This window comes from Aptenodytes patagonicus, chromosome 11, assembly GCF_965638725.1.
Source record: "Aptenodytes patagonicus chromosome 11, bAptPat1.pri.cur, whole genome shotgun sequence".
Taxonomy (NCBI): Eukaryota; Metazoa; Chordata; class Aves; order Sphenisciformes; family Spheniscidae; genus Aptenodytes; species Aptenodytes patagonicus.
This window is the reverse complement of record NC_134959.1, coordinates 21,301,762-21,328,701: the sequence shown is the minus strand read 5'-3', so window position 1 is coordinate 21,328,701 and position 26,940 is coordinate 21,301,762. Positions and strand designations below refer to the sequence as shown.

The following is a 26,940-nucleotide window of genomic DNA, read 5'->3' as shown; positions in this document are numbered from 1 at the left end:
TTGAACAGATAGCATCAGCCGACTTCTCCTTCCCAACAAAGCTGGTATCCTTTTGCAAGTGGTCTAGAAGACCACTTGGTCTAAACACAGGTTAGTCTACCCCAGCCAGCACCCTTTCACTTCTGTTCCCCTTTGCTTTCTGTAGAAGGATCAACAACATCCCCCTTAAACACAGGCTGAAGACCGAGGCACCCTCTTTGCAAAGGCAAAGTTCCTGATTATCTTGTGCCTAGCCTCTTTCTGGCCACTGCTGATCACACTTTGCACTCAGAACATGATCGAAAGCCCGCTGAAGTCCTTGGGAAGATTCACATTAATTTCACTGGGTTCAGGATCAAGCCTATGTACTGTGAGTTTCTTCTAGCAATGTAGGTTTCCAAAAGCGTGGTAGCCCTGGCTGTTGTTTAGCTTCCTACTATCTGTCATAGCTAACTATTATTTCTGTTTTACAGAAATAAAACACAGCTCAAACCCTGATACTACACACAAGCTTAAAATGGCTTTCAACTACTATTAGCAGGCTTTTAAATGGGATTGTGGTGACACCCCAAAAGAAGCAAAATACTTATGGGAGAAATTAAGCTATTGGAATGACTGGTTATATTGAACATGCTCCTCACAGAGCTGGCAAAGAGCAAAATAAAGCTGAAATAAATTGATGACGACCACTTTCTGGAGGAATAACAGTTTATTTTAAGAGAGAAAAGACCATTCAGTTTCTCTGCTACAACAGCTTATGACACTGAGCATTTGCACACCTCTCCCACAAACCAGGAAACCAGTAGCAACCAGAACAACCACAACAGATCACCTTCTATATCCCATACCAGCGTAACTGAGGGCAGAAGGTAAAATGAGTGCAAAATGCCACATTCTGATTTTAATATATCCAATTAGCATCATTCTGATGGCTACATAGGGTGGAAAGCAACAGGGGATTACATTCATTGTCCATTTCAAGTCTTCCAGTTGGCAAATAAACTCAGTCCTTTAGGGAAAAAAAAATTCTCGTACATTGGACAAGCTTTGGAATGGTTACAAGCCCAAGATCTATTGTTTGGGTTGAATTTGTTACAAGCCCTAGGCATATCATAAAAGAAGATCCTTATTTGAATGTTTTCATCTTCCTGGTCATCTAATTTAGCTCCTTCCAGGTCATTTATCTTCTTCACTGTTGCCTTCTTCATTCGCTAGGTTTAGAGAAGAAATCAAGACTTGTCAGCAGCCCTGAGCAGGGCATCAGTCCTAGTCTGAATTTTCCTTGTCTTCTGTTTAATTGAATTTTCATTTGTATCTCCTCAGCTGTTTCCCCTCCGAGGCCTTTCCCCCTCCCGCCTCCCTTTTCTCCACTCATCCATATAGATCATACAAGCGTTTCTGGCAGGCACCAGCTGCAGATACAGCGAGTTCTTGGGCATCTTCTACTTTTAGAAAACCACCACGAGGCCAAATAACACCCATGCTTGTTCTGTGAAGCTTGAAGCCTGCTTTTCAGAAAGACCAGTCTCTTTATTAACTCTACCGCTCTCTCTGAAACACATCTAAGACATGGAGGACTGCAGAGCTACACATTTGTCAGTGCAGGGGACAAAAAGCCATGTGTGGGTTTACAGTCTCTGCTTTGCTGGGCCAGCCTAGCCAGCCAGGACTTTGAAATAGCATTTAAAAGAATCACTTCTAGATTTCTCCTCCACGTTCCCCAAAAGCTGCCTTGAGCTCCCGGCAGGCCAGCACTCAAAACGCAGTCTAGCCATGACCTCTCTACTTAAGATTCGTTTGCCATCGGCATAATCTTTCTTTCAGCTTTGAGTTTGCTTTCTTTGACACAGCCTATTACAAATTCACTAAGAGGGATCTGAGATGCAACTACTGAAACCTTCCACCTTGAACTGGTACCGCTTCCTCCAACCACTTCCTTCCATTGTGGGGACTGAACAATTCCTGTCTGTGGTTGAGGACAGCCTCTCTCGCACTGGAAATCTTCAGTACGGGAAAAGGAAAGCCCCACCAACTTCTCCATCCAAACTTTGATAAAATGGCTAGGAAAGATACAGTTTAGCCCAGAGATTCACCAGTTCGTATTTCTACTCCAACAGCTGATATTGTTAAGAGCTCTTCTGTGCTGAGAAGTGATTAGGAGAAGCAAGAGGAAATTTCAGACAAAAATTTCAGGCTATTGGAGAAAGTTCTTTAATGTGAAATCTATCTGCAGTTAGGAGTGATGTACAATTGTGAAAATTTGGTGTCTTTAAGTCATTTACAAGTAAATCACACAGAACACTGAAGAATATGTGATCGAGAAGAGTTCTGCATTAGGACGGAGCTGGACAAAATGACCTTTCCATGATCTACTCCATCACTGACTAGTACAATTTCTGCTTGTAATTCATTATTCTGAAGCTGCTTACCGTTTTGTCCATGACAAGGGCAACTTCCATCAATCAGTTCTTGAACCTGGAATTCCTGGCTCTTTATCAGAAGAAACCAAGATTCTCATTTGAATATTCACCTTTCTTGCTCTTATACACGGCACTTGATCCATCACTGAAAAGTTGATGTTGTCTTTGACAGTGATGCTCTGTCAATCTGACATAACCTGAGAGACATTCAGGGTATGTTTTGCTACTACATGAAAGACTACAGCACTTCAGTCATTAATAATTAAGCGTGACTTTGCTATTGGATATAAGATCTGCCTCTGTTCCTATGTACGTTTGCATTTATTTTTACGCACATCACACTGCTGTTGGATATATACCGCATGAACTTTGGGGAAATGGTCCAGTGTTTCTCCACTTACAGACAGGACCACTACTCATTATAACTTATATTAAGGAGGTCTTCTAGGAGAGAATAAATCAGAGATTAGAGAAGGCTTGCTTGTAACTGAAGCTAAATTGAAACAGTTTCTCTCCCTTTTCTCTGTGCTTTAGTGTTCGTTATGGAAGGATGTATTTTAAGAAAGGAAAAGCACATGGTATCATTTTGTCTTTTAGCTTGCAGAGTTTTGGGTCCTGCTTCTGCAGCCTCATTTAGGAAATTAGTCTTCAAGACTTACCATGAAAAGGGGGCTTGCTAGGATCTCTCTTGTTGTTGGCATTCTCTTATTGTCACATCCTACCACGTGCATCTAACACTGCGGATGGGGGAGTTGCCCTATCTCCCGCCAGCCTTTGCCCTTCTGAACAGCTCTGACAGCTCTGATCCAGTTATTCTTGGCACTTGCTTTGAGCAAGGTTCACATAAAGGTGTCAGTGTCCAGTCTGTGCACTGTTGTATTAAACTGTTGTCAGTCTTCTGGATGACTGCTTAGGAAACAACCTCGTTCTGTTATCCAGAGCCTGAACTTGATCATGATTCCGCGTTTGACTCCTGCTTTTAAAGATCAAGCTCTGTCTCTTTCTGCCTCTTGTCTGCATTTCACTGTCTGCACTAAGTTCTTGTCTTGACTGGTGGTGCCAAACCTCTGCCAGGCTGGCCATTTCTCTCCTGCTTGTTTATAAGAGATGTTACAAGTCAACAAAATAAGTATTTGGGGCCTTAATTTCCGTTCCCTTGGGGGACAATGCAAGAACTTAGTTGAAGCCAGAAGGTCACTGATGCAAAAGGCAATGGGAGAGGTCGTTTGTTCAAATTCAGAAGCAAGTGGGGCTTCAGAAAACACTAAACTGCCTGGTATGTTTTCTTGTTATTTCCTAAGTTACTTAATACATAGCATCTTCTTCTTGGGAAAAAGGCTTATTGTGTGAAAGCTTCTTTTAAGGAAAAGAGGAAACACAAGACTTATGGAGGAAAGGGAGATGGGGCAGGCTCCTTCTGGAGCTTTTGCGAGGCTACGAATGCGACAAATATCTTTCACAAGAAGGACTTTCTAGCCTGGTTTACTTACAGTAAGAGCACAAAAGGTGTCTTACTGAAGCTGTGAACTGGTGAGCCCTTGTGAGGCAAGGGGAGCACTGGGATAGCTCACTGTCTGAATGGGACACTGGGTGAAGATGGTGATTCTGTATGCAGTGCTCTTCCCTTTAAACGGCAGCAGAGACCTATGCAAACCACCTCGGGCACCACTGTTAGGCTAACCACAGCAATACCAGGCTTTTAATGCAGGGTTCAAAATTTGCTCCCAATAAAATGGAATTTGAAAATGTTGTTCGCCACTGGTGTGATCTGGATTCTGCAGCATTTTGGCAACCCAGTGGAGGAAAGTTACCTTATAAATTACAAAGACTGTCTAAGGCTGAGGGGAAATAAAAGAGAGAAGTCTCCAAAGCCCAGGACAACTAAAGCTTGTTATAAAACCAGAGAGATCATTCTAGTGTGAAGCAAACCTGGGCTTTGCATTAAAAATGTAAATGTGATTGAAATAGCATAACCAGATTAAACGGATTTGACCTCCACAAGCATAAAAGATGGTCTAAATGCACCGAAACAGCAACAAACGGCTGCCCTTCCCTTTTCACTGCGTTGTGGATCACAGGAAATTTATTATTTAAAACAACACAGAAATTTCAAGCCAGTGAAAGATTTGTATTTCTTTTACAGGATCTAATAGGAGAAAATAAGGCTGGTTTGGAAAAAAACACCCGTCATTTAAATGCCTAAAGGTACACAAAGACTTTTGAAAACTACTTTTCAAAGTCTTTGAATGTGACTGATTTACCCCCCAAAATTAAGCCCTAACACACAGAACTAGCCAGGAGTGACTGAATCTTTCAATACAATCTCACATCTCAATCTTCAGTACACTGCTGCCTTATGGGAGCATTTGATGGACACTTCTTTCTGGGTTTTGGGGGTTTTTTTGAGTTATGTCAACCCAGATCAGCGCCGGAGTCCGGTTCACTGCACTGCCATACATCACCACACAAGCATCACCACACTACCATAGCTGAGCAGGGACAGACAGAGGCGACTTAAACCCACATCACCAACAAAAAGAGATGTTAATCAAACCCCAGCTTAGGATTTCAGAAGGCTGCCTGTGAAATGCTGCGTGGAATAAATCCAAGAAAACAACACCTAGAAGCAAAGAAACAAATCAAAGGGGTGTGAAGGGGAATTGAAAACAGTAACCAAATATTCCCAGCTAAGCCTTGCTTTTTATGCATTCTAAGGGAGAATTCACTGCGCAACACTGTCCCTCAATTGGTTTCCAAATAGAGGGGTAGTTCTTTAGTTAAAACAGAAGTTAGAAACATTGAATAAGGAGACTAATTTGGATTTTCTTGTCATAGAATCATTAAATAACTTGTGCTAAAGGTCCCTGCCAAGAGCAGAGCTACCGTCTCAGGTAGGTCAGGTTGTGCAGGTCCTTGTCCTGTTGAGTTTTGAAAATCCCCAGGGATGACGATTCTCCCCTTCCCTGGGCGCAGTTCCACTTTTGCATCAACCTCCCCGTGAAGCATTTTTTCCTTATATTCTATCTTAATTTCCATGAAACGTGTGTCTTGTTGCCTCTCGTCCTTTCACTGTGTATCTCTAAGAAGAGTCTGGCTTCATCTTATCTCTAGCCCTCGTTGGGTGGTGGAAGACAGCAGTGAGATCTCCCTCAGCTTTCTCTTCTCCAGCTCCCTCAGCCTCCCTTCACTCAACCTGTGCACCAGCCCCGAACACCTTGGTGGCCCCAGTTTACCTACCCCTTGGTTTAGAAGACCCAAAACTGAACACCGCATTTCAGATGCAGCTTTGTGAGTACCAAGTAGGGGGGAATAGGCAAGATTTAGTCCCAAATGATTTCATACAACCTCATTTCTTGAAGTCATTAAATACATCTATAAAATGCTACAGTTAAGCCTGCACTTCCTAAAACCAGACAGTATTTTTTCTTCTCCTGATACAAGTAACGTGGCAAAAAACCGTAACTGAAATAAATTTGAGAGCTGGTACCTGAGAGCACCTGAGGCAAAAAGGAAACGAGGGTGGCATGAAAAAGGCCACAAGAATCTTTTTTTTTTCCTGCTCTCTGTTTTCCAAGAGGTGTAAGAAACAGAATGAATATTTGGACAAAGGTTGGATACACAAGGTGGCACTAAAATTGGGTGGCAATCAGCACAAGCAGAGATGATGTGGTCTTCAACAAAGCTTAGGTGCACGCAAACCTATTTGTGTGCAATAACCCAGTTCCGTTCAAGCCCATTGATGTTGATGTGCACATTATTAGAAAACTCAATTGTTCTGGGGTTTGGGATCAAATTCATTCATTTGTGAATGAAACATGAGCTATGTCTAACGCTGCGCCTTAACTACACACAGATTAGTAGCATCTCCAATTTGGCAGCACCGCAAGTCCTGTAGACTCGCTGTCAGCAGTACTGAGCAGTTGTTACTGTCTTGAAATCAGCCAGCTGTGGGGCTCAGCACTTCTGAAAACTGACAGTGGAGAGTTAAGCACTGAGCAAGTCTTCGGGAGGATCAAGACAATAATTCTGCTGAATGAGGAGGATTATCCTGGAGAAAAGACAGGGCAGGATGTGTTAGAGAGCTTCAGACAGGCTCTGCGCTGCATGGGTTTGTGCCCAAGTTAATGAGGGAGCCAATAAAAATGTTATGATTTTGGTTATTTTAAAAATCTTAGTATATTTATCCAGTTACTGTGGAATTGAAATACACCACTTTGGCTGGGCTTGTATCACTGTTATGGACACTTCGTAAAAAATTTTCCTACTTTTCACTGGAAACTCCAAAAACCTATTTCAAAGCCCTATGCAGGAGTAGTTTAAAAAATCAGAAAGTAAATTTAAACCTGAATATGTGTTTATGCCAGAAGGACTCACCTATTTGTTTGATCACAGATGGGAAAAAATAGTACAATTTGATGTCTCCGATCAGAACTAAAAGTACCAATGTAATAATTCAATTTTTAAGCTCTGTCATGTAGGAAAAACATTACATATGACCTAAAAATAAACTTATTTCTTGAAAGGATTGGTAAACAGAAGAAGTAGATAAATAAAAAAGCTAGATAAAGTCTAAATTCTGAATTATTTACTGAACCATATGAAAATCACAAATTTCCAATTCTTTATCATTTATGGGCTCTCTCTTTGTATTTCTATCCTCTTCTTTTTTGTTGTTGTTGTTGTTGTTTTCTTTTAATAATTAGCTACGGTGAAAGACACTGAACAGACATCAATATCACCAAGGAACATACCAAGATTTTGATTCACTATCAGTACCTGGATCCCCCAGCGCCAACAGCAGCTTTCATCTCTCCTGAGTGACTGGTGATTAATGAACAGTATGATGATGTTCTGAGGTGTATGTTCACCACGGCAATTTTCTTTCATCCCAGGCATTTGTGCTAGTGTTACTGATGAAGTGTCATGATAAAGGCTTTGCAACATCTGTGGTGGGGGTACGCACATTACAGTGATAAATATCTGCCTATTTTAGAATTTGTAGGCAATGAGATGGGGCCCCCACCTAACCTTGGAAAGGAGCATCTAGCCCGTGGGCATCAGTGCACCTTACTAACCTGCCAACAAGTGACTGATTTCTCATTCTCACAAGGGCCATGTGGAAAGAGCTCTATTTGGCCAGTGGAAAGAGCTGTTTTAGCTGCAGCAAGCTCTAACCGCCCCTCCTGTAACACCCTTTTGCACTGCTTATAGATGTAAAGAGGCTGTGAGTAAATAAGAACAGATTCCCAAAATATACTGAATCAACAGCTCAGTTCTGCACTACTTAAGTAGCCAACCTGATTTTGTTACATTCAAAACTCATTATGAAGATGGTATGTCCCTCCTGTGAAAGAAGCTAAGCAGAAACCTCCATGCTGTGGAGGAGCACATGCCCTGCCATGCCAGCCGTGGAGGAGCTCGAGAGAGGATGACGAATTCATGTAGGCTTAGCTATCGCGATCTCAAATTAGGACACGCAGATCCACGTTGTGGTGTCCCAGAAGTGATTTGAAAATCTCACCACAGACTTTGGGGAGACCCAGAGCTGCCCAGCACCAGTTCCACACAAAATTCCTCCAGAAATAGAGACATGGTACTTACTATTTCATTGAGAGCCGTCAAAATGAGATAACTCCACCACCTTTGCTGTAAAGGCAGGAGCCGGATTACAGCAAGGCTCACGCTACTGAGGCAGCGAAGAACAGGGCTGTAATGAGTAAGGAGCACTGTACTGGCAGTGAGGAAACATCGCTACATCACTGCGAGCTACCGCATACCACAGCTCCAGAAATCTAGCAATAAAACCTCTCATTTGTTATCTAGATTATTCTGCCTAACATCCATTTTGTGCGCTCAGCCTTTCCTATGCACTTATGCTTAATGCTTTAAAATTGGAGCTACTAACTCCAATCAGGTCTAACAGGGAGAGGATAAATCACCAAATTCTGCTAGTAGGTAGTATACATTTTTATCATTTAAGTGATATTTTCCTCAATACAGGCCCGTTCTTATCTCATCCCCTTCTGTAACAATTCCCAGCTGATGCAGAAATGTTCCAAGTCTTGTACCAGACTGTTACAGTGTGTACAAGTTGCTGTTGATGATGCTCTTGTAGACAAGAGCATTTAATACAAGTCTGAAGTTGCTGGAGAGCCTCAAAGCATGTTGAGTCACTGTTCTGCCTTTCAGACCGTTTTAAGCACTGGGGGGTGATGTTTCAGAGAAGGGACATGCACAGAGGTGAAACGTCCATTCCCAGACTCCCTGCCAAGGTGCCAACACTGGGGTGATGAATTCTCTGGATAGGGTACTTCTGGAGTAGGGTGTCCCTCTCCGCTCACTAAAGCAGCTCCTGGAGACACCCCTCATGGCCTCCCGATGCAAAACACATACCCTTGCATTTCTACGCAAAGTAGCCTGCATATGCCAAAGAGAAGAAAATCCCTTTCCTTGTTATTAAACCCTGTATTTCCTACCAGCATTGGATCCTGCTTCTGCCGAAACCCGCTCCCAGTTTTCCCTGAACACCATAATCCTAAACAGAGTCAGGCCAACGCCTTTAGGCTTTCTCAGAGAACGGCAGCTAGCACCTCAATGCACTTACTAGGATCGGCATCTCCCAACCTTTCCCCAAAAGCAACTCCCGCAATGTTAACCAAGCAGAATTTCTGTTGAAAGATTGCACAAGTTATCCTGTATCAAATAGAATATATAAGAAATTGTCTTTGGCTCCTGAGGACACAAAATCCCACAGGATGGCCTGATGGGGGAGAGGGGCTTACTAATAGCCATGGCCCAAACTCGTTAAGGCATGGGAGGACCCCATGTTACCCACACCTCTTCTCTCTCTCCCAAGCTGGTATACTTCAGCTCCCTTGTTTTAAGCTTACAGGTTTTATACTCGGATGAAAGGTCTGCTGATGAACCGGTATAATTTTTGGTGACCAAGCAGAGCAGAACATGCCCAAGAATAAAGAAAAACAAAGCCATTTCAGTTCTGCCAATCCTTCTCTTTCAATGTCAAAAATATTATTGATTAGCAGTTTGAAAATAGGCGTGATGTCAGCTTACTACACAGTTCCCTGGGCTCCCTTCTGAGAGCGCGCTCCTCAGTTCTTTCTCAATTAACCTGAAAGCTGGGGAGGGTAAGCATTTTTATTGGTAAGCTAAGAAATGCCTCCATCAAGAGTTTTATTCTATTATCGCAATAAGCATACAATGATTGAGCTTTGGATTAAAGGACTTTTTTTTCTCTTTTGCTCAACACTAGAAAACCATCAGTTCTTTTGCTTTCTGTTATCCAGTAGCATTTTGCAGGCTTTTGCATTTTCTGATTTTAGGCAGAATCCTAACAGCATCTTGTAATCAGGACTGTAATCCTCCAGCCTCCCCACATCTGCCATTTGCATCAATGGTCTTAAAAATAAAATGAGAGAATGATTCAATTACCAGTTTAGGGGGATTTTTACATTAGGCAGAGCATTTCTTCAGCATTAGGAAAATCATGGCAAAAATCATTAGTATTTCTCTCTAAGAATGAAATAAAAGAATTTTTGAGGCAAGAAAAATGGCCTTGGGTTTAATGTGCCAATGCTTTTTATAATGCGATTTCCAGACCTTTTTTTTCCCTGGTTTTGTTTTTGTGAATGAAACTTAGCCATTTCCAGTATCCCAGCAAGTGCCATACAAACGTTTGAAATTCATCAGATCTCATAAAAATTGTACATTGAACAGACGTCATCTTCAGTGTAGGAAGCATTTGGTCCAAAGTCCAGTGAGGTCAAAGAGAGGATTTGGGGTCAGTAGCATTCAAATTGACTCAAAGTAAGTCAGGTTGCTGGTTTCAATCTTGCTAATGCAAAATAAAAAACAGGAATCAGGCTTCAAAAATAACCAAGCAATTGAGATGGTTTCCATGTCTTCACTGGGCTGTTTTTTATTTTGCTCCCAATTCTTAGGCTAGAATAAGGACATTTACTTTTTAACTTGTCTTTAAAGTGAGGAGAGCTGGAAGTTTTCTTTCGAAAACAAAACAGAGAACTAAGCAAAGAACCCCTGAAAACAGAGCTCACCCAGTCATCATGCGAATCCAGGCTCCACAGAAGCAATTTCAGGCTCTACAGAAAACTGCAAATCTCATGAGATTTGCAATTGCACCAGGAAGAGTGACAAGACTCTTAAAAACCCTGGCCACCTGAATTTGAGAAGGTTTTGCCAATTCTCTTCTGCCAGAGCTTCTCTTCCTTCACACTCTCGTAATGAATAAAGGACCAAACCCTGTCTTATGCACTCAGTTGCACTCAGGGTTTAACCATGGACTTCAGAGTATAGAAGATAGGTCCTTCTGTGCACTGTGAACTGCTGCTGGCTCGTAAGAAAAGCTTTTTACCTTCCTCACAGCTTAAGCAGGAAGTGAATGAACTCAGAAGTTTGCAAAATCGAGCTCTTAGACCCTGCACTTGCATCAGGTTTTCTGGCTACAAATCCACCAGCTTCAACACTCATTTGTGATTTTGTATCCTGCAAATCCAGGAGAAACCAGGGGAGCTTGATACTTACAGGGGTAGGCTGTAACTCTGCAAAGCGGCTGAAGAAAACTAGTTCTACCACAGGTAGCTAATTCTGAGTCTGTGAGACATTACTGACTGCCTGGCTCTTATTCTCCAGGTGACCAGCAACCTGCTCCTGCCTCGGCCAGCAGTGAAGCATTTCTTCATTTCATGCTTTCTCTTGACCAGACCAAGCAAAAGAGCCAACAAAGTGCCTCTAACTCCACTATTTGTCTCTTTCTCATTCGTCCCCCATTTTGATTATCTTCCCCATATTTCCCAGGTAAGCATACTGGAGAACTCATATCAGATGTGAAGTTGTATCCCAGACAGATGGAAAAGGACAGACCAAAGAGGAAAACCACAACCTTTTTTCATTTGTCATGACTCAATCTAATGTCTCGTACAACTTCTGGGTTAGCCAAGCCATAAAACAAAACAGATCACTCGTTACCTTTGTGCAGCAGATTTGTCTCTTTCTTCAGAGCTCATTAAAAGAACCGCTTTCATCTCATTAGATTGCTAAAACATTTCCAACAGGACTAGATGTGTCATGTCAGAATATGACAGGCAAATTTCTTTTAAGGTTTTAAAACTAGGTTGAAAGAGAAGCTATGCAGTTCACTGTTGTCACTGAAAGATATTTTTACTTTTATGAGTCCCTAAAACAAGAAACAAATTAAGAACTGTCAAGGAAAAGAAAAACCCAAACTCAAAATGTATTCCATTTTGCCTGCTAATATTGTTACTGCTTTTCTCTGAAACCTCTCTCAGTCTAATAACAAGAACCTTAAGTATAAAAGAACGAACTATGGTTGTTAATGTTTTGGCTTATAAGCACAATCAATAATCCAAAAGGAAGGAAATAAGTGCTGAAAACAGGATTACCCTTTGCCACAACAAGCCAAAATGAACAGCCTCACTTTCCTCTGTTCCCAGGGGTTATTGCTGCCTGGTTCGGAGGCAATCTCCCTGCGCTGTGCCATTGCAGGGCGTGGAAAGTGGTACCCACAGCATCCAGGGACGCAAGAAAGCGTCTGGGAAGGAGGTGGGGAAAAAAGCTGCAGCGAGGGAGAGCCCCCTCCTGCAGCAGACTCCACTTGGGATGATCGCTCACGCCCTGGCAGGAGACTCTGCCTTCCTCAAGGCAGGCAATGCACTGATTAGCTGCCATCCCTACACCCCAGAACTGCACCAGATACAGGTTTCACTGCCCAAACAGCCCCACCAGAGTCACCTCTCTGAAGGTCTGAAGAGCAACAGTATGCCATGCGTACTGTGCCAAATCCACACCCAGGGCAGAGTGCACTGGCGCAGGCCTTGGGAGAATGACACAACTTCATCAGAAAGGCTGCAGCTCTTTCCCCTGCTTATTGAAACCCAGTTCAAATACTGCCCAGGCGCAGCCTGTCGCTGCCCTACTTTGGGCCTTAAGTCACAGAAATCCTGGAAAACAAAGCAGGAGACAAGTAAGGATGAGGATGGCTCTGCCTGACCTGATGCTCTAGTGAGGTTCGTGCCTCTGGGCTGCCAGCTCACACCGTGATCCAAGAGTTCCCGGATGGGAGCAAGGCAGCGGGGCTGAGTGGTGGGTCCGCACCCAGTGCCGCAGGGCAGAAAAGCTGCGCTGAGGAGTGGTACAGACCACAAAGACAGTTTGCAGTCCTCTCCCCGGGAACACGCCGCAGAGGCGAAGAAGCCCCACGCTATAAGCCCCCGTGGGGTGAGGTATTGCTGGGGGAAGGGGCTGCAAGTGTGAAATCACTACAGCTTTGAGACACAGACATGCGGCAAAGAGCACTCAAGTGGGTGTTCACAACACATCATTTCGTTTCAATGGCATTTACCATCAAATTGCTGAGATGGGCTCTAAAACCAGTGGGCGGGGACTGCTTCTCACTCTGAAGAGGTTCATTAGATTATAAGTAATTCAGTTACACAGAGAGCAAGTGGAGCCTGGGGCTGTTTTGAGGGTTTTTTTGAAAAAGGTCAAAACAATATATCAGGCGGCTATTGGGACCGATGGCTGTTGGGGAGATGATAGTAGGTATTTGAAGATAAGCATTGTACGCTAGTGTATTTTTCTCCTGATTGCATATTCCCATCCTTCTCATACATAACATAAAAACATTTTACAGAAAATGGCACAGCAAAGAAACCTATCAACTGAGGTACTGCCAGCATTGCTGGTGAAGTGAGACATGGCTGTTTTGGAGGACATGCAGGGCTACATGTCCACAAGCTCTGGCATCTTGTGAAAAGGAGCTCAGCAGGGGACAGAAGCTGCTGCTTCTGCAGAGGCAAAACCCAAAACCAAACCCCAAACCCCAAGATTTCTCCTGTGGGTAGGTGAAGCCATGTCTCCTCCTGAATGCCACAGCCATCACTAACCCCTCGTTTGGGAAGGTGAGGTATTGCCCGGCTCACCATCCAGAACGGCTGCTGCTGAGTAGGTGGCAGGACCTTGTTTTTGAAGCCATGCCAGCTAACTCAGCCTCTCTGTGTTAGCACGATTAAACACTGAATTCCCTAGAAGCTTCATGCTGATGGCAGCGGATGGTGTCCCCACCTGAGTAGTCCATCCCTGCTCACCACTGGACCGTTGCACGTATTTAAGTATTCTGCTGAGCAGTAACAGACAGATATGCTTGGTGTCTTCCTAGGCTGGGGCTTTTGATGAACAAACACATTCACTAGAGTTATAAGTCCCCGCAAAAATATCCTAGAATACCAGCAGTCTCAACTCCATGCTACAATCCAGGTATTCCAGAAAAGAAGATCATATATTCCAAATTCTGCATGTGCTCAACATTTATTTCAAGATACAAGATCTAAAAAATGTTGACATCCATTGCAGTCCTACATCAAAGTGAACTTGCTGAGATGGGATGGGAGTGGAAGACGGATTTCTCTCGTCCGGCAACTCTCACCCTCTGGCTCGGATCTTCAAAGGAGGCCCCAGATTTGCTTGGTTAAAGCTGGTTTTTAGGTTAAGCTGGATGACAACAGAACCTGGTCACAGCCTGATTCTGAACACTGTGGCACACTCTGGAGTCTCATTCGCTTGCATGGCACAACCGCGCCTTTTGGGACTGTTCCCCTGACTAGCTTGGCCCTGACCCTGCATTTTGAGGCACGGGTGAAAGTATCTGGACTGCAGGACTGGTTGTGAAAAAATAACAAGCAAACTTAATCAGCCACGATGGGTGTAGTCAAAGCGCAAGGGTTAAGGGTGTCAAAATGTCCTTGTGTGCTAAGAAAAGTGCCATTGCCTGCCTGTGTTGCCACTGTTTGAGATGTACACACTAGCCTCCGGTTCCACCTCTCTGCCATTCACCAGTACCCCTTTCTTTGTTGGATAACTCCCCGCTCACCAGCTGAAAGGTATCCCCAAATATCTCACTAAAACATCCTTAACTAATTTTACAAATCCTAATCCCCATCCTGGCTACACTCTCAAATTATTGTAGTTTCTACCTGTTACTTCTTCTCCCGCTACCTAATATTTCAAGGATTAACTGGACAGCATGTAACCTCTTCTTAGTCCTCTGTAACAATGTCTGCTCTCTGTTCCTTTGTCTTAGTGTTTTCTCATCTGCCTACAGATTCCTGTGCTTCTTGTCAAGGCAATATCCAAGTGTGAAGCTGCTTTAGCCATGCATGGGGATGAGATTTATTATCTAGAAGCACACCAATAACACAGTATTAAAAAAATAAAATAGCAGTCTCTTTCATCAAAATCTAATGAACATGCGATTTAATCTTTATTAAGAATTCATTAGGTTCTCAGCAAGCCTGTGTAATGGAGCTTGACCAGGTGAAATGCTAATGCCTACATTATATTTAAATTCATTTTCAGAAATGTTAATTTCCCCGAGTTGTTCCCTCCACATCACTCTCCCCAGTGCCCACGGCTGCACGGCTCTCTCCAGATGCCTGCGGCCATGCTCATAGCAACACCGCTGTCCCCACCCCAGCCTCCGCACAGTTCACTGGAGTTTCCACACTGACGGATGCCTCCCAGTTTCCAACACTACGAGCCCTTTCACCATAGCAGCCTTCTCGGCATTTTCAAGTCAGGTACAAAGCTGCAAGCCTAGCATGCGTTACTTTAAGACTGTTTCATGGAAAATACATATATATGCATATATATATAAAAATTATATATATAAAAAAATAATATATCTATAACGGGGTATATTTCAGTCCTCAATATACTGCTCTAGTCCAGCAAACAGGTTATTATCTTGATGCAATTTGCTTCAAAAAAACAAGAGCTCTGCTCTGTGGAAAACAAGAGTCACTGTACACTAATTGTGTAAGCCAGCGCGGTCACCGCCTGCCCTCCCGCCTATGGGCTCTGTGTGTATGCACTGCTGCACTGCCATTGTGGTACCTACAGCCTCTCCCTTCAACCAAAACCCATCGCCCGCCATTCCAGCATGCTTCCGCAGAAGCAATTCCTAGAGATTAAATAATTTATTGGTGTTCATCTGCAGTAACATCTCCCCTGATCCACCTTTCGCACACAAACACAAGTGCAAACCAAACCCACCCCACCCCAGCCCCAAATCAAACTGTCGGGGTGGAAAGCCCCCTTTCAAACCGTGACAGGGGGAGCTCGGAGCCTTTACAGATGTAGGGTACACAAATGTCGGTGGGGAAAGCTGTGGAGACCGCCGTGCACTGGAGGCGAGCCTCCTCGCAGCGAGACCTCCCAGACCCGCAGCGTCTTGGGAAAAGCATTGCCTCGGGCGGGGATGATGGTTTAGTCCCCTGTGAACCCCCGAGGGCTGGACACGGCGGCCACAGAGTGGGTACGGAAATATCCGGGTCACCCGCTAAGCCACTCCGGCTGGAGAGGAGCTGGGCTGAAGGCCCGGATCTGCCCCCGCGGCGCACGCACACTCACACGCACGCTCACACACACGCACAGCCGGGGCGGCTACGGGAGCGCAAGGCAACAGACTGCCGAGCGGCGACGAGCCCCTTCGGCTATTTCCGAGCCCGTTCGGCTTCTCCCCGACCGCCTCCGAGCGCTCTCCGAAGGCAGCCGAGCGCGGCGCTCGGCCGCCGCCGGGAGGAGCCGAGCGGTGCCGAAGAGGCAGCGCTGCCGCCGGCGGTTCGAGTCCCCGCTGGGCGCTGTCCACCACGCGAACCGCCTGAAAGCCGCAGCCGCGCCGCGCCGGGGACCCGCCCGCCGGCCGGCACGGCCCCAGCCCCCGCGGCGGCCAGCTCACAGCCTGGCCCCCCGCAAAGGCACCCGCTCCCGGGACTGCGGAGCGCAGCCTGCACCCCCCTCCCTGCACCCCATCCACACCCAGCTCTGCTGCCTCTCCCCCTCGCCGAGCAACCCCCGTCCCCGGGGGGCCCCTCCCAGCCACGGATCCCTCTGCAACCACCGGCATCGCAAAGCAGCAACCGCCCTGTGCCTCTCCCCAGCTGAAATCCAAACCCCGAACCAGCGGCCGCGCTCGTTCCGTGATGGCGCCCGCCTCGAACCAGCCCGTCATGTCTGTTTCGGTGGGAGACCGGGGTATTTCATTGTCTTTTAATTAAAAAGGAGGAAGGGAAAAAAAAAATAACCCTGCCACGGGAGTACCTCCACCCCGTCATCAGCCTTCCCCTGCACCTGCTTTCCTATGGGATGCAATTACTCCAGCCATGGTGACGCGTTGGAAGAGACCGTGCGGTGGGGTTTTTCGCTGCTGTTTATTGCACAGTAACGTCTAATTAAGCAGAGGGAGAGCGTGTGTAGGGGAGCCCCAGCGAGGGGCAGCCCCGGGCTCCGCAAGCCACCTCGGTCCCTGTCGGGCAGCCTCGGGAGACCCGGACCCCCAGGGCAGGGGTTGGCAGGAGGGGTTTGAATTTAACTGGCGACGGGGGGGCCAAGCTCGCCTTTCATTAATTAAAAGGAGAGGCTAAAAATCTCGGTAAAAGGGGCTTTTGAGTGGTAGGGAGCCTTCATTTAAATCCGCAGAGCCGGCAGGTAACACCCCGACATGAAGCTTAAGTGACAGCGGTCCGCTTTCACGGGGACATCTGCGCGGCCTCGCCCCGCGGCGGGGGGGGGGGGGGGAAGGTGGGCTGCGAGCGGCCGCGACCGCGGCCGCTCGCAGCCCACCTTCCCCCCCCCCCCCCCCGCCGCGGGGCGAGGCCGCCGGGCGAGACTTCAGCACCACATCGGCCCTGAACAGCAGCGGGAGCGGCGGTCGCGGGGCCTTCCCCCCGCCGTTCGCCTTCCCGCCCTCGCGGTCCCCTCAGGTAAACATGGCGCCCGCGGCCCTCACTCACCTCAGCGAGCCCCCGCCCCGTTCTCCCTCCCATGAACGCCGTTTACTCGCCCCCCGGTTCCCCCGCGGGACTTACTTCATCTGCTTCACGATGGTGCTTTTCCCCGACTCTCCGGCCCCTGTTGAAAGAGAGATGAGGGGGGGATAAGAGCGGGGGAGGAGGCGGGTAAGGGGACGCGGGGCAGGGGGGCGCGACCGAGCCGCCAGCGGGTCCTCACCGAGCAGGAGGAGTTTCACGTCTTTGGCGGCGCTGATCCCGTCCTCCTTCAGGTTCTTCTCGATGGCCTTGCTCCGCTCCAGGGCGGCTCTTTCCTCGGCGCTCAGGGTACATCCCATGGCGGCGACGAAAATTAAAAAAAAAAAAAAAAAAAAAAATTAAAAAAAAAAAAGGGGGGGGGGGGAAATGCAGCCCCCGTCGCCGCCGCCGCCTCGGCTGGCTCCCGCGGGCAGAGAGAAGGAGGCAGGGGCAAAGCCAGCCACCGGCGGGCGGGGGGGGCGAATAAAAGAATTAAAGCAGATGGCCGTGAGCCTCCCGGCAGCGCAGCGCCTCCGCGGCGGGGCTCCCGGCTCCCTCCTGCCCCTCTCCCCGCGCCCGAGCGCTCAGTGCATCCAGCGGGGCTGCTGCGGGCACGGTGAGCTCTTCCCGGCCGGGAGGCGGAGGCGGAGGCGGGGGAGGAGGAGGAGGAGGAGGAGGAGGAAGAGGGTTCGCGGCGGGGGGAGGGTCCTTCGCTCTCCCGTGCTCCCGGCTGCCGCGCTCTCCCCTCTGCGGCGGGTCTCTAACGGGCGGCGGCGACGGGGCGCGCTGGCAGCGCTCGGCGGAGCCGAATGGAGGCGCGGGAACGGCGGCGGCGGCGGCGGCGAGAGGGAGGGGGCGCGTCGGGGCTCCGCGCTCCCGCCGGCCTCGCCCGCTCCCGTGACGCGCGCGGCTCGCGCATGCTCGCGGCGGCGGCGGCGCCGGCGCGGCCCCCGCCCCGGCCCAGGCCCCGGCCCCGGCCCCGGCGCCGCGGCCCGCTCTGTTCGCCCCGGCCGGGCCTGGCCGCCGCTGCCCGCGAGGCGCCGCCGGAGGGGGTCCCGCCGAGCGCGCGCCTGGGCCCGCGGCCCCTCCGCGGCTCTCCTGAGGGGAGGCGCCGCGACGGGGTCAGGCCCCGGCCGCACGCCCTCCCCGCCGCCCGGCGCGGAGAGGGGTCGCGGCCTGGGTGCCCGTCCTCCTCGCCCCGGGTCAGAGGGAGGCCGTGACCCAGGCTCCTGCGCCTTCCCCCGGGCCTCTGCCGTCCCCCGGACGGGAGAGGCCGTGACTCGGGCTTCTGCCTCCCCCTTCCCGGTCACTCGGGGCTGGGGACTGCCTTGGCCCGGCAGCACGGGGCCGAGCACCTCAGTGCTTGGGGGACGGGGAGACGTGCGGCTGGGATCGGGCGACAGCAGCGCGTTTATGTGGGCGTTGGGCTCGCCAAAGGCCCGGGGCTGCCGTACCCCAGCCCCACGCAGTGTGGAGGCCCTGGCTCCACAGCTCCTGCGCCCATGCACTGCGCTTGCATCTGCCCCGCAGTGCGGCGTATGTAACCTGCGAGGAGCCTTTTGCGAGCTACTCACAGTTAAATCATTTCTACAAACGCTCGCAATGCGCATCCTTTACATGCTTGATGCAAGGCATCAAGTTTCACCACCATTTTGGATTATGTTTTCCATCCGTGTAATTAACGGGGGGTGGGGGGTTGTGTGTTGCAGTGCAATCACTGATCTCTTCTCACCAGATGACCTGCCTTCTTGTCATAACCATTCCACAACATCTAACAGTTATTTAGGAGTTCTAGCAGGCTAAAATCCTGCAATTTTCCTGGCAGGTTTTGCCATTTCACAAGGCTGGAAATAGAGAAGAAAACAAATGTCAATGTGGAAAATAAATAGGACTTTGTTTAAAATGCTTTCCTACTGGCCCAGACAAGTCACGATATATTCAACTTTAATCCATAACATTGATTGATATGTGACAGTCTCACTATAAAAAGATCTAGAGAGGAAAGAATAAAACGTTGAGCGCAGCAAGCCAAAACGCATCAAACTAAAATGAACAAAATCAAGGACCGCTGCCTGATGTATAGGAAGGCCACCCACCACTTCAATAAACAAGAAGTCTGCAGAGGGAGGTTTGGTTGTTAGGAAGTCGATGTGAATGGCGAGGCAGCTGATTTTGCCTCTGAAGCCCACTCCACCTCCCTGCCAAAAAGAAAATGGCTACAGGAGGCTTGACAGGAACATCCCTGTGTTGTGGGAAGGAACTGCTAGGTCCCGGCTGTGCCGGGGCTGCCTCGCAGGGGCTCGGGGAAGGCAGTGGGCTGCCGTTCGTGGTGTTGGGTGTGAGTGACTGTGTGCTCACACTGTGTCAGTTTTCCACTTAGGACCTCTGTTCACTGCCTCCTCTGGGATCTTCTGACCTGCCGTCCTGAGTTCTGCAGTTCCCATATCCAGGACCCTTCCATTAGGGGTAGAAATACGATTTCTAATAGCACTTACAGTATTCTAAGCACGACTTCCCTGGCACTTTCCTTCCAGGCAAACATCATCTCTTCCCAGCACTGTTTCCCATCCCGCCTTCCTCCCAGAACATGTTCTTCCCATTTTCCCTCCACACCTCTGAAACGAAGGGGGAAAACATGACGTGTGGTTAACAAGATAAAGAAGAGATGTGAGGCAGAAGCAGACAAAAGAAAGCAAAAGGGAACTCATAAATAACGTTAGTGTATTCAGGGACCAGTAATACTTACCGCACATTTGTGAGCTAATAGGTACTGTATATTTGAATTTTGGGTAATTTATTTCTGGAAGCTCAGGGGACTGAGATGGACAAGCAAGCCTACCGCATGTGTTCAGCAGGGAATAAATGGAGATGGGAGTGGTTACAGAGCAGTTCCTGCTCGTTCATACTCGCGCAAATCTCTTGTGTAAAATCAATAGGATCAGAATTTCAATCAATAAGTTTCATTTCAATGGTTCTAGCCAGAGGGCATTATGAAAAGTGCTGTATAGGAAAAGCACAATCAAGAAATCCAGAGGCAGTGTCCTCATGAGATGGCTGCATTTACTTCCCATCTTCTCCAGCAGCTTGCCAGCCTCGGAGTCGTATTGGGATACTCTCCAAGGGTTTTACTAAGAGAATTAGTCTTTTGTATCAGCCTCTGGCTACTCGTTATCTGACAAATTTGTAGCCTGTGCCTCCTGCCATGGAGAAAATTATTTCTCTTCTGCTTGACCAGTGTGGAGTCTGCACTCAGCCCTTTGTCCCAGGTACATCCCTGTCACTACAAAAATATCTGCTAATTTGTTTCTTAAGGGAAAATCAGAAATGGGCAAGTCTTCTCCTTGCTCTCTCAGCTCTCAGAAGGATTCAGAGGAGCAGCTGTGAAATTGAGCCATTTTTGAGCCATTTTTATGCTGCTGCTAATTGAGCGGAGCTGATGGAAATGTTTCCTTTGAAATTTTCTTAGAGGGAAATTTCATTTTTTGAAAAACCTGCTTACTCATGGCAGACGAATTTCAAGAACCTGAAAAGAAAAAAGCCTGCCTCCCCCACCAAACAATCAAAATACGTACCAGCCTACTCGGCTTTTGAGATAAATATGTTGGGTTTTGTTGCTGAAAATGATGTTTCCATTTTTCAGGAGCTGACAGGAGTCCTCTTTTAATAAAAAGTGTTTGCTGGCAATAACAACTTCAGAGGAAAATAGCCTTTTTTATTTTTTCTTAAACATGACAGAACCTCTCCATAAAAGGTGGGGAGGAGAACCTTTTTTCTGGCCATTCCTGCAATTAAACTATTTCACTCGAGGTGCATAAAGAACACGCTTGTTTCTGCTTGGACTGTTATCTTTACAAACCTAAGAGTCAGCGGTGTGTTTTAAACCTAAGCCCTTATTCTCCTGTATCTCTGATCTGTGCCTCGGCACAAACAGCCTTCTTTCTGCAGTCAGTTTTCAACCATTCTGCTAGCAAAATTAATCAGAGAGTCATTTCTTTAAGAGGTGAAGGATGGTAACAGAACTGACGGATGCCTTTGGAACAGACTGTGCCAAAGTGAGGTCGCGGGATGGATGATGACTGCGTGATCTCAGGTGTGTTGTCTTCCTGCGGGCGATGGGTATCTCTAGTGATTCTCCTGGCTATACCCAGACTGGGGAGAGATGTGCACTCCAGCACACCTCACCGTCCCAGGCTCCGACTACCCATGTCAGGGGTTTGTAGAGTGCTCTGGCTTTCTTCCAGCCCAGGCATCTTGTTTTCTTTCACATAGAAGCACAGGAGGTGGTGGGATGAGGTGGGAGCCAGGGAGCACATCTGGACCCAGGACTTAGGAAGCCCATCTGGGTCTCACGGTCCAGACATGGCCTCGGGGAGCAGTTGCAAACCCCTGCCACCGATGCCAGCGTGTGTTCTTGGATGCCACCAGTGCATGCCTCACAGCTTGCCAGGAGGCGGTAAAATGGCGGGGGGCCACTATCCAGTGGGCCTCAGGGAAGATGAATCTTTGACTCACAGTCCCACAGCTACCACAACACTCCCACCACCACAACTGAAATTGCAATAATTTTGGAGGGAGCAGCACACTGGATCCCGTCCCCGTAACTAGTTGATATTGCTGGTTCAGCGTATCCCCAGTGAACTGGTGGGTGGTATGAAGAGGGAGCGGGGCAAATCCAGGATGAGATGACCATGGGAGGCAAGCTGCAATGCTCTGCAGCTTGTCTTTCCCCTCCTACTTCAGGATTGTTCTGTCCAATCTATAATCTTATATTCCTTCAGTACGGTTTTAATGCACATGCTAATGGAATGGCCACCGATCCCATGGAGAGACAGCCATGCATTCTAGCAGATCTCACCATTAGGAAGTTTTCCCCGGATATTCAGCCTAACTTTTCATTCTTTAAATTGATGTCAATTACCCCCCAGCTAAACCTAGTTATGCAGTGGAAGACAGGTTTAAAATACTGAATGATCTCACTAAATTGGAGAAATGGGCAGAAATCAATACAGTGAGAGGCAATAAGAACGCCCATAAAGGTTAAGTGGTTGATGGAGGAAGGATTAATGAAATGCACAGATACTAGGTCAAATTGCAAATATCCTTACTTCACCCTTACTCACTCCATAGCCCACAAAGATGTTCTACTCCAGCAAATCAAATGAGGAAGCACCTTAGAATTTCACTAGCAGCTTGGAGAAGTAGAGACCAGTATTAAGGGAAGAGACGGTGTGGGGTGGGTTTATTGTATGGAAAACTGGCATCAAAACAAGAATGAGAGATCAATATTTTTAAAAAACAACAAAGAAATAACCTGTGGATAAGAATACTGCAATATACTTGGTGTCAAGAAATTGGACAGCCTGACCAAGTTTAGAGAAATGCTGCAAATCCTACTTTTGTTGTTAGTTTTTCATGCCTGTCTGGGTGGATGATGATAACTACAGGACCTGGGAGTCACTGACAGCTCCTGTCTTGGAATTAGGTGAAGTTTTTGGGCTAGGGCTTATGGGGCTAGAAATATTTGCCATCTGGAGTGGCAGTGGGTAACACATTTGCATGACAGAGATACAACAGCTTGTCTTCAAAGTACTTAGAACTAACATTAGAGAGTTTTGTGTTCAAGTCTCTCATGCCACTGTGAGGGGAACAGAGAGACATCGGGATGTATTCAGGGGAAAGTAACAAATGCCAGATAGAAGATCTGCCAGGGAAGCCGAGGATGTACCTGCATGTACCAGGGCTGGAGGAGCTCTCGGAGCTGTCTGTCTACCAGTCCCAGAAGGCAGCAGCTGAATGAAAGCACTGCTCAGTACTGTGGCTCGCACCAACGATTTCCAAAGGATCCACATCGGTTTCTGCACAATAAAGGTTTTTTTATATAAAATTAAAGGCTTCTACTACTTATTGTGAAAAGAAATTTATTGTGTGGCCTGAAATAGAGCTTGAAGTTACGGTTTCTTAAAGTGAGAAAGAACTTGTCAATAACCCTTAATGAGGTGTGAACTCCCCTCCCTTTTCTGCAGTGACTTTCAACTCCCAGCTGTAAGGAGACTTTTCAGTGTCAATGTTTTCCATTTTCTAGTGGTTCAGGGACACATGGTGGATAAAGAGAAAGGCTTGTAGGCCTACAAAAAAAATCAGAAGCTAAATGATTAACTATTTGGCTGCTAATCATTGAGAGGAAATCAGTACAGATTCCCTTGTGAATATTTTCATTGTTGGGGACAGGTTTACATAAAGATGCACTATTTTCTGTCCCTTCATCCGATCCAATTTCTGCTTGTATGGTAGTGCGGATATCCATACTTCGGTGGTGATGTGAGAACCTAAATGGAACAGAACTAGAAGTGGGGAAAGAGCTTACTTCTATCCACTTTCTGCAGTAAGACATATATAACAGCATGAATGATTCAGCAGGTGCACTAGTAACCTTGAAAAGTCACGGAGCTGAAGCTATACAACGTTGTCCTTCAGGCAAGGGTGAGATAGTGCCAAAAATGAGACAGGGTAGCTGACCTTGGCCGGGGCTTAAGGAGGGCAAGGACCCCCTCAGCCCTTTACCATTCCTATTTCCGCAGTATCAGGGGTGATGATTTAGTAGGAATGAAACAATTCCTGCCACGATCCAGGAACGCTGGTTAGAGGCACAGTCTTGATTCCTCCGTGTAGGAAAATCAGTCGTTGCTTGGTCTTGGTGAAACCAAGCTTAACCTTCTGCATTAGGCATTCAAGCTCAAACATGCAACTGATTGCACACGAGTGTCATTTCATTCAGCTACTGTCATCAGATGCAAGATTTGGATAGACAATTTAAGCAGCTCCATTTACAGCACTTCAGGGACATTCCTGTTTTTATATAAACGCTATCCAGAAACTTTGCAGCTCTCATTCACACAAGTAGTCCCGATGAGTGATCTTACTGAGGAATGCTAATTCAGTCACTGAAAACATGAGTGTATACATACTTCACAGATCTCAGAAGCTAACTCCAAGTACAAATATACCATTAGTTACATACAACTCCTGCTCTTTTTCTCCGCAGAAACCTTTCAGTGTTTTTTTTGTATGGAATTATCACATTGTTCTTCTATTAGAAATACGTTTTAAAATATTTAAAATAAGCATCAGCTTTACCAAGTGTTATTTCAGTGTCGTGCAGCGCTTCCTGATTGTAAGTACCGATGTGATTCACGAAGGCTAGCTTTAGCTGAGAGAGGCTATAATCAGTGTAGGAAAAGAGACACTCCTCCAGTGGAGGATGAATACTGGGAATCATCTCTCACCTTTGATTTTGAAGAGAGCCTATAGAGACTGGCTGTCCTTGGCTGAAGTTAACATTCGTGAGCATCCCTCACAATGCTCTAAGCCAAGGACTTGCTTTCACTGGGAGGGACTGGGGGAGAACAAATTCTGCACATGCGAAACAGGCAGTGGTATTCTGAGAAGGTCATATCGGGGGAAATGACATCTCGGTCAAGGATGAAACAGTACCTGAAGCAAACTCCGTATCTGGAGTATCAGTGCACTCGGTTAATATCAAAATATTGGCTGGATGCTAAACTCGATCCAGGTTCAAAAAGCAGGAAGAAAAAAGTCATGAAGAAAAGGTCCATCACAGGTTATTAAATACACAAAATTACTGCCTCTGGCTAAAGATGTCCCCAGGTGACAGGCGGTCAGGAGCTGCAAGTGCGAGAGGAGAGGGCTGCCGTACGTGTGCCTTACTCATATACCCTCCTACCGCAGCCTCCGTTGGCCTCGGTGAGAATTGAGGAGACTGGGCTGGGCAGCCCACGGGTCCAGCCTGGTGTAGCCATCCTTACCCACCGAGTTTGACCATGGCCGGGAAAGACCAAACTTACCAAGAGGAGTGCATTTCCCTAGAGGGCTGCTGTTGGCTGCTTCTCATGGTTTCACCAGTCAGCAGCAAAACTCCCCTTGATTTCAGTGGTGTCAGAAACTTAGCATCTGGCCAGCTCAAGAGAGTTCTGCATTAATGACTAAGATGTTGAAAAATGCATCGTCACAGCATGAAGAAGCCAGACTTCGGTAGTAGTCCAGCTTATCTGAGATATATTTGACTGCTGCCTGGAGCAGAAGATCCCAGGTTTGGCTGAAAATGCTTATTCTGTGGCTGAAGTGTTTTTCAAATGTACTGCATGAAATCCCTGATCTCCCAACAGAATTGTTTCCAGGAGCTTTGGCTGCTGGGGTGAGATCTCTGGCAACCTGCATCGATAGTTCACATGAGTATTAAGCTGGCTGCCCCTTGCTTTCTCTCTCCTTGAATTCTTCGTGGAATGCTGTGTTCTTTTCTTCACTTTCTACGCTGCTGGGGACAATTACACTGAATTATTAAACATCTGCCCTATTCCATCTCTCAGCAGGAGGTGACATGAGACATAGATAGTCCTATAGTTTGGTGTTCATATTTGGGATGAACAGCATTGTGTAAATGTAAGATATTAATAGGTTCTTGATTTTCGAGTAGACCACCTTTGGAAAAAGGTAGATGATCCCTTAGCATATACACAAGAATGATGTTTCTTCCTACCCTCTCTCCTTTGCTTTGCTTGATATGAAGAACAAAATAGGTCAAGGAGAGGGTTTTTTTAAGTACTGAAGTACTGGAGATAAATGTGGTGGGATTTAACCTCCGTGTGCAAAGCTGGAACTTGTTTGGATGAAGGTACTGAGAGAAAATTCAGGCTGGATAGAAGTCCGCTGCCTTCAACAGGCTGATGCCAAGGTAGAATTAAAATGTGTTTCTCTAAGGCAGAGTCTGAGGATCTTAGCAGCCATTTATTCTTCTTGATAATAATCAGTGATTGTGGAGGGTTTGGAGATTAATGTGACAACCATAGATCTTCTCTGTCCCAGGGCAGCCCTGACCTGCATGAACTTAACACTGGAGGCATGTGTATCTCAGAAGCCAGATCGCAATTGCACCTGTACTCCGAGCGAGAGGAGGATGGTTCAGGAGGGATCTCTGGCTGCTCAGCTCCAGAAGTGTTGTCAGGCAAATAAAGCGTGCCTTGCCCTCACATCAGCCATGTGTACCTTAGCATGTGATTACAAAATAATCAAACCAAAGCCCAACAAGCAACTGAGGATATATCCTGGGCAGTTTTGACATAAAAAAATAGTGAGGTCATGTAATTCCTCTATCCATTGTAGCAAACGGGTCATAGTCATATGACTGGCTGGCTCAGGAATAAATACAGTTTTAATCTCTTACCGAAGCCTACAGCAAATCATTCCCAGTGAATCCCAGCTAAATGAACAGATATAATGGATATATTTGAGGAAAGAAAGATCTGCTTGCAAATGTGGCTACGCTGCTGGGTAAATGGGTTGCTCTGGTCACCCTCTGACCCAGGACAAGGCTCGGTGCGGCAGGCGGGACCGTTCCCGTGTACCCAGACGAGCCATCCGACTCTGGCAACGACTCTTCAGTCGATCAGGGCTAGGCTGTGCCGACGACACACCCCTGGATTGCACCATGCCAGGAACAGCCCCGGGAGGCCATCCTGCCCTGGGGTATTCGGTCACCTTCTTGTACCTTCTCTGGCGAGCAAACGGCATCGTTGGTTGCTGGGTGATGCCAGCGCTGAACAGCAGTACAAACACATGCTTGTGTCGCTGGGCTGATCCGGGCAGGGGCTGGCAGAGCGTAAATCTCT

General features: G+C 47.2%; 1 protein-coding gene across 2 annotated transcripts in view; it reads right to left on the bottom strand.

Moving 5' to 3' along the window:
• Positions 1-18,092, bottom strand: part of GNAO1 (G protein subunit alpha o1) — a 149,182-nt gene extending 131,090 nt beyond the window's left edge. The window contains exons 1-2 of one of the 2 annotated variants that reach the window (XM_076349384.1): positions 17,460-18,092; positions 17,318-17,360 (exon numbers count right to left, since the gene is read on the bottom strand). In XM_076349384.1, the coding sequence (XP_076205499.1) occupies positions 17,318-17,360; positions 17,460-17,577 (161 nt within the window). In that variant the 5' untranslated portion in view covers positions 17,578-18,092. The remainder of the gene's footprint in view (positions 1-17,317; positions 17,361-17,459) is intronic. The other variant, XM_076349383.1, reaches the window with a different exon arrangement.
• Positions 18,093-26,940: the final 8,848 nt, after the last annotated feature.